Below are 21,296 nucleotides of genomic sequence, written 5' to 3'. Positions count from 1 at the left end.
GAACCTTATGCTTCTATAAAGAATCCACCTGATTCTTCCTAGTCACTATCTCCTAATGTTACTAGGCCTGCAATAGACCCCTGGAAATAAAATAGCAAAACCCTAACACACATCAGCAGGGGTAAAATATACTTGTAGGTGACAATAAATGAAAAGGAGGTGGGTTTTTTATCTCCCATCTCAGGATTTATCAACCGTATAACTAATTATTTTGTTCTGTAATGCGCTTTTGTGGTTTTCAAAAAATGTAAAAGGAAATTCACCCTATGAATTATACAGATTACAGTACTTATTTTATTTCCTTAGCCAAGATGAACTATATTTCACTCTTCAGCATAGCTAAGGCCAGACACTGGTCTCATTTACACTGGTGTACATCTGGAGCAACTCCACTGACTCCACAGTTACACTGCTGTAACCAAGAGCAGAATCTGGTCCATTCTTTTGCAGAGAGACTTTCAAAACTTGAGAAAGTGACCATTTGCCAAGCCTGGAAAACCACTGGGAAATTTTCTCTCATGTCTTTAAGAAGCAGCAATAGAATCAGTGGGTTTTCTCCCTATAGTGCATGTATAAATGCCAGTATCCAGGACTGGCTCTTGAAGAGATTAGGGTTCCAGACTTTACTCCTGGTATTTGGCTGGACATCCTCACCTGGAGGTCAACATTGCATCTTCTCTCCAACCTTAATTATAAAACCAAGGCCCAGCTTTTTGTGTCGAATCCTGGTGTGCCATTGCTACCCTGCCTGTTATTCAGCAGAGGATGTTCGCACCTACAACTGAGCTGAGACGGCTCCAGTTCTAGCATTTAGAGCCTCTCAAGTTCTGTTACAAGTTAGCGAGTACACAAGTAAGTGAGAGATGGGCAGGGGCCCTGGACTAAGAGCCAGCACGAAGACTGGAACTCAAGCTGATCATTAAGGAAGGGTGGTTGCAGGGCCTGCTGGATGGGAAAGTCACTGATGAGCACAGCTGGAGTCTTAGTTTGGTAAAGAGTTACAGTTGCCCCCAAAAGTTGGGAACCACTGGTCTAAGATACTAGCACAGGGATTGACAACCTTTGGCTTGCGGCTCGTCAGGGAAATCCGCTGGCGAGCCGGGACAGTTTGGTTACCTGCAGTGTCCGCAGGTTCGGCCGATCGCAGCTCCCACTGGCCGCGGTTCGCCGTTCCATCCCTCTGCCCGCGCTGCTTCCCGCAGCCCCCATTGGCCTGGAAAGGCGAACCACGGCCAGTGGGAGCTGCGATCAACCGAATCTGCAGATGCTGCAGGTAAACAAACCATCCCTGCCCACCAGTGGATTTCCCTGACGGGCTGCGTGCCAAAGGTTGCTGATCCCTATACTAGCACATAATAGAGCAAAGGATCATTAGGAGATTTTGGCTGTATTCCCAACTTTACCATTAGCTCACTGGCAAATCTCTTTAACTCTCTGTGCCTCAGTTTCACCGTTTGTAAAAGGGGGATAATATTTCTTGGCACTTACCACCCAGGAGGGTTGTGAGTTGAATTCATTCATGTTTGTAAAGCACTTAGAAATCCTTAGCTAGCAGGTGCTGCAGAAGGGCAAAGCATTGTAATTAGTATTTAGATCTTAGATTAACAAATGAGGTTCTTTCATAAGTCCTTACAAGTCTTAGCCGTTCGCACATTGAAATTTACTTAGAGTAGTGACACTAATAACTGAACAGTGATGAAAATATAAAACAAAGCATTGCTTCCTCTTGAAAACCACTAGAATTTGCATAAACCACGTTGTCCGTCTGGTAAATGATTATCTGCTCGGTCAGTGCCTAGAGTGGTTAATATTAGCTTGTTTTTAGTGAAACTTAAAGTTCTGTGTTTTGGACTCTATGTGTTTTGGTTTATTTTAAACTTCAGAACAGTCACCTCCTGTGACAATCAACAGCACGACAGAGTTAGAATTCATGGTTTATTTTGATGCTGTGGTTTGGATGTTCCGGGTTCATTCTGCTTTAACTGCAAATCCAAAATAAAAGGATAAATAAACGTAGCCCCACTGAGATCAACAGTAATATTGCCATTGACTTCAGTGGAGCAGGTTTTCACCTCTTAAGTTGTTTCTTAGTGCTCCTGTAAATTAAAGACTGTATTTCCAAAAGGCAAGAAGCCCTGGGCAGCGTGAAGACATTTGTGTGTAATTGCACGCTTAATATGCATACACATCTATAAAAATTGTGTATACAAACTGGGTAGTTACACATGCACAGCTAGGCTCCCACATGGCCACTTGAGTGTGGGACTGCAGTAATGTGTAGAAATTATGCATGTGTGCACGCTAGCCTGGTCCTATATGTACTGAATTTCCATAATAATAATACATAGCACTTTGAAGCACTGTACAACAACATTAACGATGTAGTTGAAATGCAACTGTCTCAGGGGCCGTCACTTTCCTTATGCCCTATTGAAAGAGTCAAGATCAGTTGGATGCTGCAGCTGTCTAGCCAGAGCGTTAAATTCCTGGAGACAGCAGAGCATTGTCAGTGGAGGTCCCGTAGTTCTCGGCATTTGTTCTTTGCCTTCCACAATGTGTCTCTTGTGCTGATTGGGGCCTTTGTGTTCTACGTCAATACAAATAAATAATAAGGTAATATCACATTCTTCCAAAGCTTGGGTTTAGTGGCTTTGAGAATATAGTACAAGATGCACCTGTGAAATGAGCTGGTGGATTCAGTCCAAGTTCCCTGTGTACAGGTGTCCCTATCATAAAATCTGGCACCACAACTAGTGCTAAGTGGCACCCTCTCAGCAAAGAAAGCAAGGGTTGGACAGGCAGTGTTACTGAATTACTTAGACATGGTCCCTCCTGAACAGGGTGGAAGCATGTTGGTAGGACATTCTGGGAGACACAAGCACTGTTGCGTTGCCTACACAGTACCTGTTCTATGGATAGACACCTTCTTTCTCCCAGGATTCAAATAGGCCACTTATTTGTCACCTAAATGCACCTGAAATAATTGTGGCCCTAATCCTACAAATGCCTTCCCCTGTGCCTTCCAAGAACCCTAATGAAGTAATCACGGCCTACAGAAGGAGAGAAATAGCTGATTCTCTGAATTCCAGTGCTCACCTGTACTATGCTAACTAGAGAAACTCCCTCTGAAGTTAAAAGACCCTCTGATTTGTTTTCTGCCTGAAGAATAAAAAAGGCTTTGTTATTATATATGGTTCTCCCTTTTTTCATTACAGAGGAATCCTCTTAGAAAAGGTATGCCTGTTTGACTGTCATGGTCATGGATGATGGAAAAGCAACCGTCAAACAACAGTGTCCTTGATCAGTTTATTAATAGCCAGGAGCAGACATATGAAGAATTTCTCAGCACGTTCACTTATCTTTGGAAAGGTATGTCTGCTTCTAGAGTTTCCCATAACAAATTACATTGAGAAAGGAAGAGTGTAAGCATAAAGAGAGGCAGTGTTGTCTAGTGAATAGGGCGCTCTACTGGGAGTCAGGACACCTGGGTTCTTTCCTGGTTTTGCCACTAACCTACTGTGTGACCTTGGGCAAGTCACTTCAACTCTCTGTGACTTAGTTTCCCCTGCCACCTTTTGTTTGCCATATCTATTTAGATTATAATCTCTTGGGGGCAGGGACTCTGTCTCTCTCTCTTTGTATGTACAGTGCCTCGCACAATGAGGTCTCAGTCTTGGTTGGGGGTCTCCAAGTACTAGTGAAATGATAATAGGTTGGCCAGGTTTTTTGTGTTTTTAAGATACAGTACGAGTGGAATTCACAACCACACTGCTATCCACAACTTTACTTCACTTGGTTTATAGGCTGTTGGTCTTGACATAATGCTAGATGTGTATTGTATAAGAAGTTCTGAATTTTTGTTGGGCATGCAGTTCAGTGAGTGTAGGAAGGTGGAAGATTGCAGGCTGCTTGGAAGAGTGCAGGCTAGAATTTCCAACCCTGGGCGATGTCAGTGGAAGCTGTGGGTGTTCAGCACCTCTGAAATCAGATCATTGTTATGTAGGTGCCTGAATATGGATTTAGTTTCCCCATGTTTGAAAATTTTGACCACAAAGTATAGTGCATTTCACTGAATTCAATTACCAGTTGATTTGACTTTCTGATTGATTTGATCAACCCCTCAGGAAAAATGTTAATAAAAATAGCAAAACTTTGTTCCTTTATTTTGATGAATTTTGACCACATTAGTTAGATTTTATTGGGTGATTCAATACCTGTCTTGAGTTTATCACTAATAAGGAGGGGACCAAAAATTTGAACGCAAGAAAGATAAAGAGTCCAAGGAAGATACACAATAATAAAAGATGCCTTGTGGCTCATGGTTAGGGCTATGATTTTGACATGGAGATTATTCAAATTCATGCTTTCCATGGTCACTGTAAAGTTTGTGAAATCTTGAAAATGGCTGCTAAACACACATTTGATTAGGCCCCCAAACCAAATGGCGTTGCAAACTGGTGCACAGGGACACAGGTTCAGCCTGTCTGCTACTCCATCTCCATGTATTGAGGGGTGAGGGTGGGGGCCAAACATGAGTGGCACCGTGACCCAGTAAGACAAGTCACAAGGCCCAGCCCTGCGGTACAAGAGCTGCCGCTGCAGGGTGAATGTGTGGTGGGCTCTCTCTCGAACCCCTCATCCCCGGGTCTCATCTTTCAGCACCTCCACTTTATTCCTGTGTATGATGTAGAAAAACCTATATTATTTGGTGACCTTTCTGAGACTTACTGTTTTTTTTCCCTGCCTCTCTGCTGTGAAATTTACTAAAAATTTCCTTTCTCATGGTTGTGTTATTCAGGCACTCTGATTGGCATTATAAGTGCTGATTACATGTGTTCTGCAATCTGTGTTATGCACTGAGCTGGTCATATGGACAACTTAGATCGACAATTGATAAGGAAGGATTTAAAGTGAAGGAAGACCCTGTAGTGAATGAAAGACTAAAGTGTTTCTTTCAGACAGCCATGCTTTCTGAATGAAGTAAGCATAGCAGGTGGAGCTGAAACTGTCTCCAAGATCCAAACACCCACAAACTCTAGCGAAGTTCAGATCTGGTTTCAAACTCTACAGCTCAGGCTCATCACTGGTAAAAACTGCACCCCTGGGTTCTTTAAATCAGCCTTACAAAATGAGTATGTCAATTTAATATTCCCCAATTACATTGCTCTTGGCCACCGCTTTCTATTAAGAGTGATATCTTCATCTTATTCCAGAAGCAGAATATTTTCCAATTACACCATGCGGCATGCTCCATTGATTGGCACTCAGAACCCTGCTCTGTCCTTGTCTGTCAGGCACTAGAGCCTTGTCATTCACAGGCACTAGAAAACGCAGTTGGGGGAGTGGAAACGGTCTCAGCAGTGCTCCCATGCCAGTCTTCCCACTCCCAGAAAACCAGAGAGAAGGTGAGACTCTGGGGGGGATCAGATAAGAGGGTTAATACTAGGGTCTGGACTGAAACAAACTTCTTTATGTACAGCTGTTACACTGGGGAGAGCTCAGATCCAAGACACAGGGTGCATCTCGCTATGCAGCTTGCAGAAAGCCACAGCATGTACTTCATTCACCTTGGTTCTCAACACAGCATCTGACTCTAAATGTGTGTATAAAACGTATCTGAAGTTCTAGCTGAAATAAATGATTGTACCAGCCCAGGAAACTGCATTTCTAAACAAAATAACTTGGGTTGCTTTCTTTTTTCCCTTTCAGAATACCCAAAGGCACCGGTTCACATTATAAACTAATGACCTGCAAAAATTCCACTTAAAGCACAAAGCCTTAAGAGCTGGAACAGTGCAAAAATGCATTTTAAACTATTAGACTCCTATTTTATTTCTTTGGTACTCAAATATAATGAAAAAGAGCCATTTGGATTTTAATGAAAATAATTTAAAAGGGCAACTTGGGTAGATCAGGGTATATCTGATAATGAAGCTCAGAGCTTTTCACTTCTAGGTCAGCACCAGTTCAAGTCCCTTGTATGGCCAGACGTAAAAATAAAAGACTGCTGATGTTTTGCACATTTATTTGCATGATTAAATTTGCATGCACTGTAAACATGATTATGCTTTTACAAACCAGGTATGTACATGTGAAAATGCCTAGTTTGTGTCTGCAGTCTCAGTAATTTCACATATACATTTTTAGACCTCTAAGTACCTATTTTCATCCTCAAATATCCAATGTGCATATGCCCTTGTGTGTGCAAATTGAGATACTTAGGTATACACACATTTTTAAGATGTGGACTATGGGCATCTTTTTAAAAACAATTTTTCTTGCAAGTGATCCCCATCTAATGGCTCTTTGGTGGTCAAACTGCTGGGAAATTAGGAGAAAAAATCACAGAGTTACTTGGATCCCATTGGTATCTCGGGGTGTCTGTGTGTTTAGATTCTTACTCATGGTGATTCTTGTTCATGTGCATGGGGTCAAACTGCCTTCCTGATTTGGGGTCAGGAGGAAATTTTCCCTAGAGGTTTTTATTTATCACTCAAGCATCCTGTAAGGCTCTATCTGCCTATTATTAATACATTATTTTATCCTTATTTGCAAAGCATCAATAGCTCCAACAAAACACAGAAGAATGGATGGTCTCTGTCCCAGGGAACTCATGATCTAAACAGACAGGCAAGACAAAATACAATGGGAGATCCAGAGGAAGGGGCCTTTTGGCAGTACAAGTATGTCACCCAGGAGTTTCCCATTGTGTGCATGTAGGGGTCATCTCTTGGTTTTGTATTCCAAAACCTGTTTCTTGGAATTGTAGAAAGCTGAGTATTAATGGACCTTAGTACTTCCCATTTTCTATGGCTATGATAAAGGCTATGATCCCAATAAAACGAAACTAATTTTTTATAATACTTACTCTCTCTCTCTCTATATGAATGTGTGATGTTACTCTCTATTGGCTGCTCTACAGGAAAGGTAGAGGATCTATTACTACTCCTAGTTAAGGAAATTCTCCTTTAGCTCAAGTGGTCCAGGTCTATGGTTTAGGAGTGGAAGGCTAAGATTCTCAGCCTGTTTCCCCAGTTTTGTGTGATTTATCTAGTAGTAACTGTAGAATATAGAATCATAGAATATCAGGGTTGGAAGGGACCTCAGGAGGTCATCTAGTCCAACCCCCTGCTCAAAGCAGGACCAATTCCCAACTAAATCATCCCAGCCAGGGCTTTGTCAAGCCGGGCCTTAAAAACCTCCAAGGAAGGAGACTCCACCACCTCCCTAGGTAACGCATTCCAGTGCTTCACCACCCTCCTAGTGAAATAGTGTTTCCTGTAGTGTTACAACAACTGTGTCTGTTGTAAGTAGCCATGGAGCCATGGTAACTTGCTTGGGGGAAAAAGCCGGGTGTTTAGTACAAGAAATTAAAAATTTTTGATTTTGGGATTCCTAAGCAGAGCTAGCTTGAGTTGCTATTATTGCATGCATACTACCCGTGGCAGTGTGAGGATTCAAGAAACGAAGTGTTATACCTCACTTCTACCAGATCTGATAACAATGGCAGATGGTTAAATGTCATTTAAAAAAGAGTGAACGCAGCATTTTAAAGGTCAGCACTCCTACAAAAGATGACCCAGATTTTTTTAATATATCATCTTTTAAAAAATTGACAGTATGTGGCAGCACTCGATGCATAATTGGTAGAGATTGTAATCATTTTTATTGACCCTATAAAAGTCAATAAAAAAAAAGGAGGTGGTGGAGTCTCCTTCCTTGGAGGTTTTTAAGGCCCGGCTTGACAAAGCCCTGGCTGGGATGATTTAGTTGGGAATTGGTCCTGCTTTGAGCAGGGGGTTGGACTAGATGACCTCCTGAGGTCCCTTCCAACCCTGATATTCTATGATTCTATATTCTACAGTTACTTGAAGGCTAAATTGCAGCTCCAGTAAGTCCTATGGTTTTCCTGTGAATACTGTCCCAGGTATTTCCTTCATCCTAAGGATAGCATTAACAAGGGGCGTATAATGTTTAGGGCATTGATGGACCTTCAGACAGGCAATATAGTCTAATGCAGTGTTTCCCAAACTTGAGACGCTGCTTATGTAGGGAAAGCCCCTGGCGGGCCGGGCCGGTTTGTTTACCTGCCCCGTCTGCAGGTCCGGCTGATCGCGGCTCCCACTGGCCGCAGTTCACTGCTCCAGGCCAATGGGAGCTGCGGGAAGCGGTGCGGGCCGAGGGACGTACTGGCCGCTGAATTCAAATTTGAGAGTGTTTGGGTACTGTGTTTAAGTTAGTGTGGCCAGATAGCAAGTGTGAAAAATCAGGACAGAGGGTGGGGTGTAATAGGAGCCCATATTATATTTTTAATATAAAAATGATGAAATAGAAATAAATAAATAACATTTACTTCCAGGCGTTGGGAAGTTTCAGTGCAGAGCAAATATTAACAAGAATAGTCTGATTGTGCAATTGGGCCCATTTGGATGGACTTTCATGGGTTGGCGAAATCCCAAGCTGGATCTCTGCGTGGATACAGAGATCCAGTTGCAGGATCAAGGCCTGAGTTAGAAGCCTGAGAAAAGTGGGTTTACAATAGAAATGATGACACGGCTTTATTTAGGTTGGAAGATGAGTGATATTTTCAATACTGACCATTCAGTAGAGCTGTTTTATGCCCCACATCTCTTTGAATTTGAGCAAAAAAACCTCACATATTTTAACTGCCTTTTCCAGCTTTAAAAACATGTTTTGAAATCTGCTGGTACAAAATAATAAGACAGCATCTGCTTGTTTTTCTAACTTCAGAGTGGAATGGGAAGTTCACTAGAGCATAAAGTATCTTCTTCCTCCCTTCCACAGAAACACAGAGAAAAATTAGAAATGGTCCAAGCTGCAAAATTTGCATCTGGATTTTAAATCACCCTTCTGAAAATCTGGAGGTGTTTTGATCCAGCATATGGATTAGCCTGTTATATAGATAGAGGCTGTCAGTAGTTACATTCTGATCTAAATTCGAGTTTGAGTTTGGGTACTGTGTTTAAGTTAGTGTGGCCAGATAGCAAGTGTGAAAAATCAGGACAGAGGGTGGGGTGTAATAGGAGCCCATATAAAAAAAAGCCCCAAATATCAGGACAGTCCCTATAAAATGGGGACATCTGGTCACCCTAGTTTAAGTTCAGTCCATTATAGTTATTATATGTTCTATAGTTCACATCTCAAATATAGGGGTTTAGTTTGGATCTTGGATTTTTGATCGGACACATTAAGAAAATGAAGTTCTTTTTCTATGCAGTGCTATTGTAGCCGTGTTGGTCCCAAGGTATTAGAGAGACAAGGTGGGTGAGGTTTGTCTCTCTTCTCACCAACAAAAGTTGGTCCAATAAAACATATTACCTCACCCACCTTGACCCTCAACACTGTTGTTTTGATACTTTTGCACCCAGCAGCAGGCTGGCTAGCAAAGGAAGTTGGAAACTGACTGGTCACTTTTGTGCTTCCAGGTGGCATTTAAGAGGCATTTTCTGTGCTGTTGTGATCAGGTTAATTTAATTCCCCAGTGAATGTTGAGTGGTGTAGTTAGTTCACACTCCATTTAGCAATATCTGTCTGCTTCCTTTTTTTCGTTAACCACGTTTAAAAAAAACAACAAGTTTAAATTTCAGCATAAGTGGCTATGAAGGCCCTTTACACATGTGAGTTTAACAGCATGAAGCATGGCTGAAAATAACACAAGGGACAGCAATAAATTTACTTTAATTTAAAAAATGGACCAATAGGATGGCATTAACCCCAAGAGAAATTTGTAGTAGGCCTCGTATGAGTGGATTTGCCAATAAAAGCAACTAGGCAGTTCAATAAAACTAATTAAATTAATCTGTCATCCCCAGGGAACTTAAGCAGGGCATGAAATAGGGAAACAGCCTCAATTCAGAGCTTTTTATTGATGTGTTTTGCCGGATCATTGGAAAATAATTGGTGGGGAGAAAAAAAGGTTTGCAATTTTCTATTGATCATAAATTCACTGCCCATCTCTATGTAATCTCTTTCATCATGGTGTAAAAGCAAATATCATACAGAGCCCTGAAGTTAAAAAACAGCTATGTGGATACAATGGGCTGTAACAGATTCGTATTGCAATAATAATAGCTTATCTGTCCTCTGAATGATTTTCATCCATAGATCTCAAAATATTTATCAAGGGAAGGTAAGTAGCATTATCTCCATTTTACAGACAGGGAAACTGAGGCCAAGAGCAGGAAATTTATCAGCCCAAGTTTGCAAAGTGGGTCAGGGCAGATTTAGTGTGGCAGCTGCTAATAGTCACTGAATGACACTGCCTCTCAAAAGTGCATGTCAGCAATTGTTTCTTGCTGTTGTGTGGGATTTCTACATATTATAATCAAACAATTAAAAAAAAAGTTATTATTTTCTTTTAAATTGTAAAAGATAAAACATTGCTAGCTTGGTTGCATAACTGATTTTTTTCTGTTTCCAGAAAGAAAGATTTAGAGCAGATTAAGTCATTTCTGGTTTGGATATTTTGCTATAAATCTCTTTCTACTGTTTTATACATTGTATGGTTGTGTAGTATGCCTGTTTATGAAATAGTAATACATAGTATGTAACAATAGTTTGGTTTGCCAGAGCCCTCTTCCACCAATGATACCAAAATGCTTTGTACATATCAATTAGCTAAGCCTCACAGCACCTGTGAGGTAGGGAAATATTATCATTCCCTTTTATACGTGGGCAAATAGAGGCACAGGGTAAACAAAATTTCCCAAAGTCATATAGTGGATCTGTGGGAAAACCAGGAGCATAATCCAAGAGGTCTACACCCCAGTCTTGTGCAGTAGACACTAGACACACTGGCGAAGGTTTCCCAAAATAAATCAAAGTGTCTCAAATTGGGCACCTCAAAATTGATGAACTCCAAATCACTAATCACTTTTTAAAATCTTGTCTGTTTCTTCTTTTTATCCTGTTCCCTGTTTGTCTCATATATTCTATGATAGTAATTGGTCTGGGAGAAAGAAATTGTATGGAACTATTAGTGTCAGATGATTGGGCCATTTAAATTGCATCCAATTTCGACAATACATGCAATGCTTAATGAAACCAGCTGAGATATCTACCAGTTTATTGAATTCCACCTTTATGAGATTTACATACAACTTTTCAAGTCCGTCTCTGTCCTTATTTGAATATTGTTAGTGTATCACTCAACCATTCTACTGTCTCTCTCTTCTTGGCAGTTCCCAGTGTATATACATGTTTAGCAGCTAGGAATTGTGCTGGGGAAGCAAGAAAGGATTCTAACTTCCCGAGTAGAGCTTAAAAGCTTGTGGTAGGCTTTGTTATAAAACAGAAAAGTTAATGTAATGAATGCCTTTAAGAACCAAAGACAAGTACATCAGGCTTCCCTCAGTCAAGGTAAAAGTAAAGGTCTAAACTGTGGGTCTATCGGTCAAGTTCAAGAGAAGAAGCGGTAATTACCCCTAGGTGTCCTTCATCTTCTTTTGATAGCCTTCTTCTTGATGCTCCCTGACAGACTTGTGCCCAGTTTTCCCTAAAGAATGCCCCTCTTATTGTGTGTTTTTTGGAAGGAATTAATTATTTCCTCACAGCTGGCCCACCTGCGGTCAGGTCAAGCAACGGTAAGATCACCCTGTAGACAGAGGGAGCAGGCCAATTTCTCCCAACCAATTTCTGGAGAGAGTTTATATCCCAACCACATGTGCATTTAAACTCTCAAGTCCAATGCAAATTGTACAATATATACCTTTTAAGAAGTTGCTCCTGGGTTTTTTCACATAGTCACTCACCATTCACTTGATTTTTTTAGCTAGAGTTACGTATATGATCTACTGTTTTTACCCTTTCTGGGCCAGATCCTCAGCTGATGTAAATTGATGTAGCTCCATTAATAGAGGAGCTACACCGATTTACATCAGCTGAGATTCTGACCTTATATTTTTGTCTTGGATGTTTTGAACCTTTGCAGAATTATTTTTGGCCATTGTTGTGGCACAGACGTTTGTTTCTGTGTTGGAAAAGGTAGGATCTTGCCCATTCAGGAAGCTGAAATAGTCAGGTGAACATGTGCCTTGTGATTCAACTGAGTGGGTGCATATTCAAATATGGAAAGTTTTTAGCAACATCACTGTTGAACCGTGGAAGAAAAATATTTTTTTTAAAAAAATGGTCAGATGGGCAAAAAAGTGGCACAAACAGGAAATGTTTCCTCTACAAAGTCCAAACATTGACAACATGAAAAGCAAAGCATAGACAAGGAATTATTTTTTAAATATCGTATTTAGGTTACATAAGGAAAAAGGAGAAACATTGATACAGTAAGAGAATAGTTAGGCTTCTGCAAATGTAGAGCTGCATTTGTTACAGGGAAGTAGTGTGGTACACTAAAATAAGGTAGATAAATCAGTAGTGGTTGAATAGTACCTGCCAGCAGCAATCAATTTGTTATTGCAGGATGATAAACAAACAAGACAAAGAACCTCAAAAGGAAAGGACTAAACATAAAGCACTTGGACATAACAGTCAAAATCTAATACTTAGGATTTGATTCTTTATTCACACCAGTGTAATTCAGAAGTAATTCCAACACAGTCAATTGGCCAGATTCATGGAGCACTGATTTACACCAGCTAAGGGTCTGAGAGAGTGGAGTTGCACCAGAATAAAACTGGCATAAGCGAAAGGAGAATCAGACCCTTATCGGTTGTAGTAGAACTTTTAATGAAAATCTATAGCTAAGTAATCTTTGCTGTTTACCTATGGTCTGGTCTGGGTAAAACCAAAGGAGTATGAGGGAGAGATCTAGAAGGGCTTGATTCTCCTCTGACTTACACCAGTATAAATTGGGAATAACTCCATTGAAGTCAGCAGAGGTACACTGTCTTAAAACAGGTATCAGTGAGAGGAGAATCAGCCCCATAAATGTTTTTATTATGGAAGAAGGAGATATGATACAGAGGGGAATAGTCAGGAAAGATCCTAGGAAAGATTCCCTACAGTATTATATTGATTGTTGGCTCTAGTCTTGTTTTAAAATATTTCAAGCTGTAGGGTTTTCATCATTCTTCTTTGGCTACTGTTTAATTTAATAGATTTCACTGTCAGGAAATTGTCAGATAATCCTGATACCACTCTTCTCTGACTTTGTGATAACTGATTTCACTATTCTTTGAAATAGGTGGGTGACCAGTGGGCATCTCTAGGAGAAGCCAGTCCAAATGGGACGACAAGAATTATTTTAAACAATACAAAGGTTGGATAGATGGACAGAGAGAGCACATCAAGTTGGATACGCTTCTCTGATACTAATGTGTTTATAAAGCCTGGCACCTACTTCTCAGAGACACTTGATTATAATTTATGTACCTCACAGACTTATAGACTTTAAGGCCAGAAGGGATCATCATGATCATCTAGTCAGACTTCTGACCATTGCAAGCCACAAAACCTCACCCACCCACACGCCTGTATTAGACCCATAACGTTTGGCTGAGTTGCTCAAGTCCTCAAATCTTGATTTAAAGACTTCAAGTTATAGAGAATCCACCTTTTACTCTGGATTAGACTGGCAAGTGACCCGTGCCCCACTCTGCAGAGAAAGGCAAAATCCTCCAGGGTCTCTGCCAATCTGATCCAGGGGAAATTCCGCCCCAACCCCAAATATAGCCATATGTGGGCAAGATCCAACAGCTAGACACCTGGGAAAGAATTCTCTGTAGTAGCTCAGAGCCCTCCCCATCCAGTGTCCCGTCTCCGGCCGGTTGGAGATATTTGCTAGTAGCAGTTGTAGATGGGCCATACGCTATTGTAGGGAATCTCATCATACCTTCCCCCCTATAGACTTATCAAGACTTCCTTAGAGGTTCATATTTTGCTTTCCCACTCACCCATACGTGTTTGTTGTTTCATTGCTTTAAGACAGTGTTTCCCAAACTTGGGATGCCGCTTGTGTAGGGAAAGCCCGTGGTGTGCCGGGCCGGTTTGTTTACCTGCCGCGTCCGCAGGTCTGGCCGATCGCGGCTCCCACTGGCCGCGGTTCGCTGCTCCAGGCCAATGGGAGCTGCAGGAAGCGGCGGCCAGTACGTCCCTCAGCCCGCGCCGCTTCCAGCAGCTCCCATTGGCCTGGAGCAGCGAACTGCGGCCGGTGGGAGCCGCGATAGGCCGGACCTGCGGACGCGGCAAGTAAACAAACCGGCCCGGCCCGCCAGGGGCTTTCCCTACACAAGTGGCGTCCCAAGTTTGGGAAACACTGCTTTAAGATATTGGCAGTGGAAATTATGAAAAGTAAAACTGAGTTTGGAAGACTTTCTGCAAGTCAAATAAATGAATCCCTGCATTATTTTAGGCGTCCTACTCTGCTACTTTTTATTGTGTTTGTGTCCTTTATTTTGGGCCTTTGTGACATGTTATAAAGGCCAGCGTGGTACATTTGGGTCTTGGCAGATAGAGAGATATGGCTGTGAATAATGAGTCAATTATTGCTTAGCCCGGGGGAAGGCAGACTGATCCTCCCACTGGCTGGAATGTGGTCCCTGCTTCTTCCCCCGTCTCCTTCACAGGGAAGGACAAACAAATGGTTGGCTTTCAGACCACTGACAAAGGAATTTAGCGAAAACATTTGTCTACAAAATGTAGTTTCTTTAGGTTTAGTCCAGTTTATGATGGAGTGTTTTTAAATTACTTATTTATAATCTCTACTGCAACCGCTTCAGGGGAGGCCAGTTACTGAGATCCACTTGGTAAGGAAGCTATGGACTGCTCTAGCTAGTATGTACAAATCAAGAGTAAATCTCACTAGCCCAGAGGGACTGTGCCCCAGGCTACCACTGTAATGTTAAAATAAATCCCCAATTTATACGGTGTAGCCTCATTACAGACTTGATAGCATATCTTGTATTCCGTTGCAGCATGCATTTTCAACTGCCCTGGGTTGCTTGGATTTTTTTCTTCCCTGTGACTTTTGCTTCCTTTCCAGTCGTGAATCTAGCATCTCATTGCTTCTGTGAACATTTCATCAAATGAAATGCTTAGTATTATATAACCCAACAGCCCTGGAAGGGCCTTGGCAACAAAAACATTTCTGACAGTACTTCACGTCTGACCCAAGTGCCTCACCTTTGGCTTGGGGAAAGGGAGAGTTCTACTGGTTGGTTATTTGGGATTGGGAATACTACCCGTGGAGCTGAAAGGCCTGTATCTGTTGAAATTACACTTGATTGTTTATTTGTTCATTTGATCTGAATAGCTTTTCCTTTTGAAATCAAGGGAATAACTGTGCCCCCAGAAAATATATAATCAACATAGTATAATGAGCTTGTGTGTGTGTTTTGTGGATGTGTTGAATCGGAACTGCTCTTCTATGTATCATAGGCCCTATAAGGCTAACGAAGACATCCCTTTAGCTGAGGTTTTGGAGCCGAAGAATGAGTTCTATCTTCATTGCTGCCATGAAGTTCTGAATGGCTATGCTCTACAGCAGGGATCAACAACCTTTGGCATGCGGCCTGTCAGGGAAATCTGCTGGCGGCCCAGGGCAGTTTGTTTACCTGCAGCGTCCGCAGATTCGGTTAATCGCGGCTCCCACTGACCTTGGTTTGCCTTTCCAGGCCAATGGCGGCTGCGGGAAGCGGTGCGGGCCGAGGGATGTGATGGCTGCCGCTTCCTGCAGCCCCCATTGGCCTGGAAAGGCGAACCGCAGCCAGTGGGAGTTGCGATCGGCCGAACCTGCAGATGCTGCAGGTAAACAAACCGTCCTGGCCTGCCAGCGGATTTCCCTGATGGGCCGCGTGTCAAAGGTTGCCGATCCCTGCTCTACAGTATAATAATAATACCTAGCTCTCGTATAGTGCTTTTAAACAGCACATCTCAAATTGCTTTACAAATGAAGGTCAGTATTATTATCCCTATTATACAGATGAGGAAACAGAGGCACAGAATGATGAAGTGACTTGCCCAGGGTCACCTAGGAGGCCAGTGACAGAGCCAGGAATAGAATCCAGGTCTCCCGAGTTACAGCACAGTGCTCTATGCAGTTTCATACGCTGATATGGATTTGTACCCGGAGGATCATAGAATGTCAGTTTTGCATAGCATGGGCTTGATTCTTCTTCCTTTGAAGTCACTGAGATTCTTCTTCATTGACTGAGAATTGGATTGGACCCCTACTTTTCCAGTGTTACATTTGTTGCATTTCTGAAACAAGATACTGGTTGCCCTGGTGGCCTGGTAAGAGCAATCAGCTGGAAGTGTGCCTGGTATCAAAATAAATTGAGATACCATTCCTGCAGAATAATGAAACATTAAAAAACCTTTGGAAAAACTTCTGTTTCATGTGTATTAAAATTGTGACTTAAAAAATGCCAAAAGAAAGGTGGTGGAGACTTGTTGTTCCATGAAACACTGTTAGATTTTGTAAAACATATGTCTGACACTTTTTGCAAAGCAAGAAATATTAGGGGTGGGATGAAAGAGTGGCACAAAGCTCTGATGAAAAATAGAAATGAAAATGAGATGAGACAGACATTTATGTATCAAATTTATGTTGCCAAATGCATAGACATGGGAAGCATCTGGCTAACTAAGTAATCAGAGCTTCAGGCCAAACTGTATTCTGGGGCTCACAAACATCATTTTGTGACTTGATAGCTCTGAAAAGGACCTTTTCTCTTTCAGTCCTTAAAGCAGGCTGCTTAACTTTTGATTAAAAAAAAAAAATTAAAGCTTTTCCAATGACTCAGTTTGCTGTTTCTGTTATTTTGGGGAAAAAGAAGGATGCCTTCAGATAGAAACCAACCATCTCATCTCAAGGAGAGGTCTTCTAGTGAGATACAAAGTTGTTTCATTGGCTTGAAAAAAGGAATGGTGGTGAGGGGAATAAGTGGTGAATGCCCTTGTGTCATTTTAATTTCGTCTTCTTTTAAAAAAGAAGCCTGTGGAGTTGTAAAAAAGCAGTGCGAAGTCCAGTGTTCAAGGGGGATATCTAGGAGGTAGGAAATGCTCAGAGAATCTTGAGCCATACATTAGCGGAGAGAGAAACCTTTCTGTTATTTTACTCTGACCTGTAAAGTGCATCTTACTTCATTAATTCCTATTAATATAGGCCTACTACTGCAGCTTTTATTTATATGAGTGAGGACTGCAGGGCTGTGGCCATAGTATTGTCATGATTTGTATACAATAATGACTGGAGCACAGAGGTGCCCCTGGGGATTAATAATTAACTGGGAGAGTTGATTTCTGAGGATACTAATCCTGAGGCTGTCATTAAATTCTTGGAAAATGCTCCATCCACATTGCACATTGAGTGGTGTTATAATGCTTGATTGACTTTAAATGCATGAGACATGTAATCATGCCTTAGAAATGCATTGCAGATTGCTTGTTGTTGTTATTAGAAAATGTAATTTTCAAATTAAAAATAAGGCAGATAGACTTGTGCATTTATTATGCATTATGAGCATAGGTGTGCTCTTGGCATGAAGTGAGACATCCATTTGTGCCTGTTGTTCTAAAGCCATTTAATAATTTTTTTATAGAAAAAAGCAAAGTCACAGTTTACTATTTTCCTCTTGGCAGCCTCCAAAATATTTTTGTAGTGCTGCAGGAAGAAAACCCTCCTATTGTTCAATGCATGGTCAGTAATCAATAATCCAGTTATTAAACATGTCCTGAACTGTCAGGAATGCCTAGACTGAGCTTGCATTGCTGAAATCTGGTTAGGTGACACTGCTAGCTAAGTCCTATCTCAGCAGATGCATCACAGATTCAGTTGTTGGGATTTTCAGAAGCACTCACAGTTATTGAGTCCTAACTCTGCTTCTATTGAAGTTGGGGAAATTTTCAAAGGCACAAAGGGCCATTAGGTGTCACCCATCTACTAATGAAAGTCATTTGTTCTTTGAAAATCTTCACCATTAGTGGTAAAACTTCAGTGGGGGCAGAGTGAGGCCAGTACTGTGTACTTTTGAAAATCCAACCTAGAAGTCAGAGTAGCCATACTATTCTAATCTAACCTTCAGTGACAGAGAAGTCCTCCAAGAGAACCAACCTTGTTTGAATGCATCCACTTAATCTTTGCACTCAGGAACAAGACCAATACTGGCATCCTACTGACGGTTGTCTACCAAACAGCAAGTGTTTCCTAGTGTAATTTCCCGCATCCAATGGGTTTTCAGGAATGCTTTGGAAAACCAAACCAGGAACATGCCAGTGCAGAGGGTGATCTGCACTCTGCCCTGTAAGCTATCTTGGAAGGATCCCAATAAGCACTCATGCATGGCTCAAATGAGAGGATTCTTTACTAGGGCTGCCAAGAAGGAAAGGATGCAAATAAACTAGTACAACAGCTTAGTTGCATACAGACAAGGATGAACATAGTAATTCCCAATTTAGCCTTAGGTGGGTGTCCAATACAGGGTAGAATGCTAACCTTGTCCCATGGGGTTCCTCAAGCATAATACCTGTGGTGTCTCTTCTAGTCTGTTCCTTTATGAGGGGGCTTGTAGATTGCTGTGGCCAGATCACAATCCCTGAGATATGTCACTGGGGCCCCTCCACATTGTACCCCTGTTATCCAGTTATAGCATTTGCCTCCTGCCTCCTTCCTGCCAGCTGCTGCAGTGTGGGTGACAATAGGCTACAAGCCCACCCCAGAATCTCTTGTCTGTATGTCCTAGGACCTAGACAGGCAGAGCTAACAGAAACATTGTCCATAAAGGTGCTTGAGTTCCCCAATCCTGTTGTCCTGGGAGACTTCAAACACCCACAGTAGCAATGACTCTGACGAAGAAACCTCAGAGCCGTATTTCTTCTCTAGCCACCATGGGATTCTCCCAGATGGTCTCCATATCCACATACATAAGGGTAGAAGCTTGACCTGGCCTTCACTCTAGAGGAGGAGATAGGAGGTACAAGAACTACTCCTATCTTGTATGGCAAGAAGATGCTCCCACAGTATAGGGATATGAAGGAGGAGAGGGAAGTTACTTAGTACAGTGGTTCTCAAACTAGGGCCGCTGGTCGTTCAGGGAAAGCCCCTGGTGGGCCGGGCCGGTTTTTTTACCAGCCGCGTCTGCAGGTTCGCCGCTCCAGGCCAATGCAGCCCTAGTTTGAGAACCACTGACTTAGTACATTGCGTGGGGGATGGCCTTCTGGGTGCAGGGAGCAGCATGAGAAATGGCCAGTGGGATTTTGTGAATGCAGCTTCCACAGTTGTGCATGCAAATGTGTTAGATTATTGAAAGTAGACATATAGTTGCTGGAGTGTGTTCTGGTGTTGAGGAGCAGGAGTCACATTCTGGTGTAAATCTGACGTAACTCTATTGAATGCAGTTACTCCGGATTTTACTGGTATTACAGAAGATTCTGGTTCTGTCTGCACTGGTGTTTATTTGTCAAGTGAGGGCACGTGCACAAGTGTGTGCCATTTTGCCAACCCGAGAACAAGTACCCCAAAGCATTTAAATGAAGAACAAAGTAGCAACCTTCATTAGGAACTGGGCTTTTGTCTTTCTGTTTTTCATTCATTGTGTTATTTTATCTAGTTTTCTGTACAGCATATGAAACTGCATGACAGCAGTGAGTACTTGAAGAACAAGGGTAAAGGGGACTTACTGTGTTTTACATATACAAAATGTTTATTCAATTTTATGAAAAAGACCACACAATACATGCCATAAAACACATGCATGTATCTCAAGCTCCAAGTATGAATGGAAAACGACATTGAATAGACAAAAGAAGCAGTTATAGTAATAATGCTTGTTCCAACAAGATACAATGTGCATTTGTTATGCATCTTTCTTTTTTCTTGGAGGGTGTATTATGTTTTCTAATGCACTATGATTTCTCCCTGCAGAAGAGGTGAAAATGAAAAGCCGAGTATCTGAAATGGATTCCATAGAAAATACATTTTCAATGCTTGAGTTGTCAAACAGAAATAAACAGAATGTCTCTCCTGTAAGAAACAAAGAGCCATCAGTGTCTCTCTCATCACAGACTGTGGATGAAGACCAGGTAACGAGACTGGCATCAGTCCACAGAGGCAAACATTAAATTAAAGAGAAGACAGGCAAAAATATTCATGCATGGAGAGGAAGAGGCTCTCTTCTGGCTCTAAAGGCCCTTAGAGATTGAAGCAGAGGAGATGCACTGGCTGAGTGGTAGTGACTGAAGGCAGTATCTGATCTGAAGCAGATTCCGTAGAATCCTATGTAAGGTGTGGGGCACTTGAGAGGGAACACAAGAGGCACTTGAGGGGAACACACCAGCCATTTGCTCTACCTGTACAGCAGCTGTAGTATACAGGGATGGCCAGGCTCCTGCAGGGATCATAGTCCTGTGTGAATGAAACTCAGATAGGAGTTTTAAAAGAATCACAGTCTTTCAGACCCTTGTATAATATTACTGATAACAGAAACTTTGTACTGTTTCTCTCACCAAGAATATGGTTCCATCTTTGGATAAACTGCCTTTCGGTCTCTTGTCTTAGCCACTTGGGAACTGGCTTTGTGCCTTGTAAAGCACGATGAGACCTCCACTATCTCTTAGTTAATAGACTATCCTAATATTTATCTTTGTTGCTATAGAACAAAAGTTTCAGGCATGATTGCATGTTTTTGTCACATTAGTAGTTTAAGAAACAAATCCAGTAATAACTGGATGCACTGGAAACATTACTACAGTAATAGCACAGAGCATTCGTAATGCAATGAATTGGCTGCTGTAACCTTTACACCTGCCTTTGGGAAAAGAACAGAGAGAATGACTGCCGTTGAAAACATTGCTTCTGTTCTAAACACTGCTGTTGTGCTTATTTTGATTGCTCATTGTGTTTTTCCATTGGACCTAGTTTGGATATATTGAAGATGATATTCCCTATCCTCTGTTCAGAAACCATTTCATTCCCTCTTTTTTTAATTCCACATACATTTTAAAGGACCCACACATGCAGCCCTTTTGCAAGTGTAAATCAGTGGGAGCTTTGAATGCAATCTGTATTCTTGCTTCATTTTAATGCACGTAAATATCTCTGCAGATAATGATGGGTGAAGGCTGGAAAGTTGGCTGCTCTAACCAAGATGACCTCAGTCTGGCAAGAAGAGTGAAGGTAAGATTTGCTTCAGTGCTTTTCAAGGTAGGAATTATAAGCAGAACACATCTAATCTCTGTCTCATGCACTGATTTACAAATTATTTTACTTGGGGTGGGGAACGTGTCTGGAAACACTGTGTTTGCTTCCACGATCATTCTGAGGGAAGGAAGAACTCTAGCAGCACCATCTAACCAGTTTTTTTCTGTTAACAAGTTTATACCTT

The 21,296-nt window shown here is 41.7% G+C and overlaps 1 protein-coding gene across 1 annotated transcript in view; it reads left to right on the top strand.

Annotated features, from left to right (window-relative positions):
* Positions 1-3,263: 3,263 nt before the first annotated feature.
* The window catches only part of IFTAP (intraflagellar transport associated protein), a 45,896-nt gene continuing 27,863 nt past the window's right edge, over positions 3,264-21,296 (top strand). The window contains exons 1-3 of the mRNA XM_065404469.1: positions 3,264-3,369; positions 19,838-19,995; positions 21,017-21,088. Of these exons, the coding sequence (XP_065260541.1) occupies positions 3,264-3,369; positions 19,838-19,995; positions 21,017-21,088 (336 nt within the window). The remainder of the gene's footprint in view (positions 3,370-19,837; positions 19,996-21,016; positions 21,089-21,296) is intronic.

The sequence above is a fragment of the Emys orbicularis genome, chromosome 4 (assembly GCF_028017835.1).
Source record: "Emys orbicularis isolate rEmyOrb1 chromosome 4, rEmyOrb1.hap1, whole genome shotgun sequence".
Classification (NCBI taxonomy): Eukaryota; Metazoa; Chordata; order Testudines; family Emydidae; genus Emys; species Emys orbicularis.
This window is presented reverse-complemented; position numbering and strand designations above follow the sequence as displayed.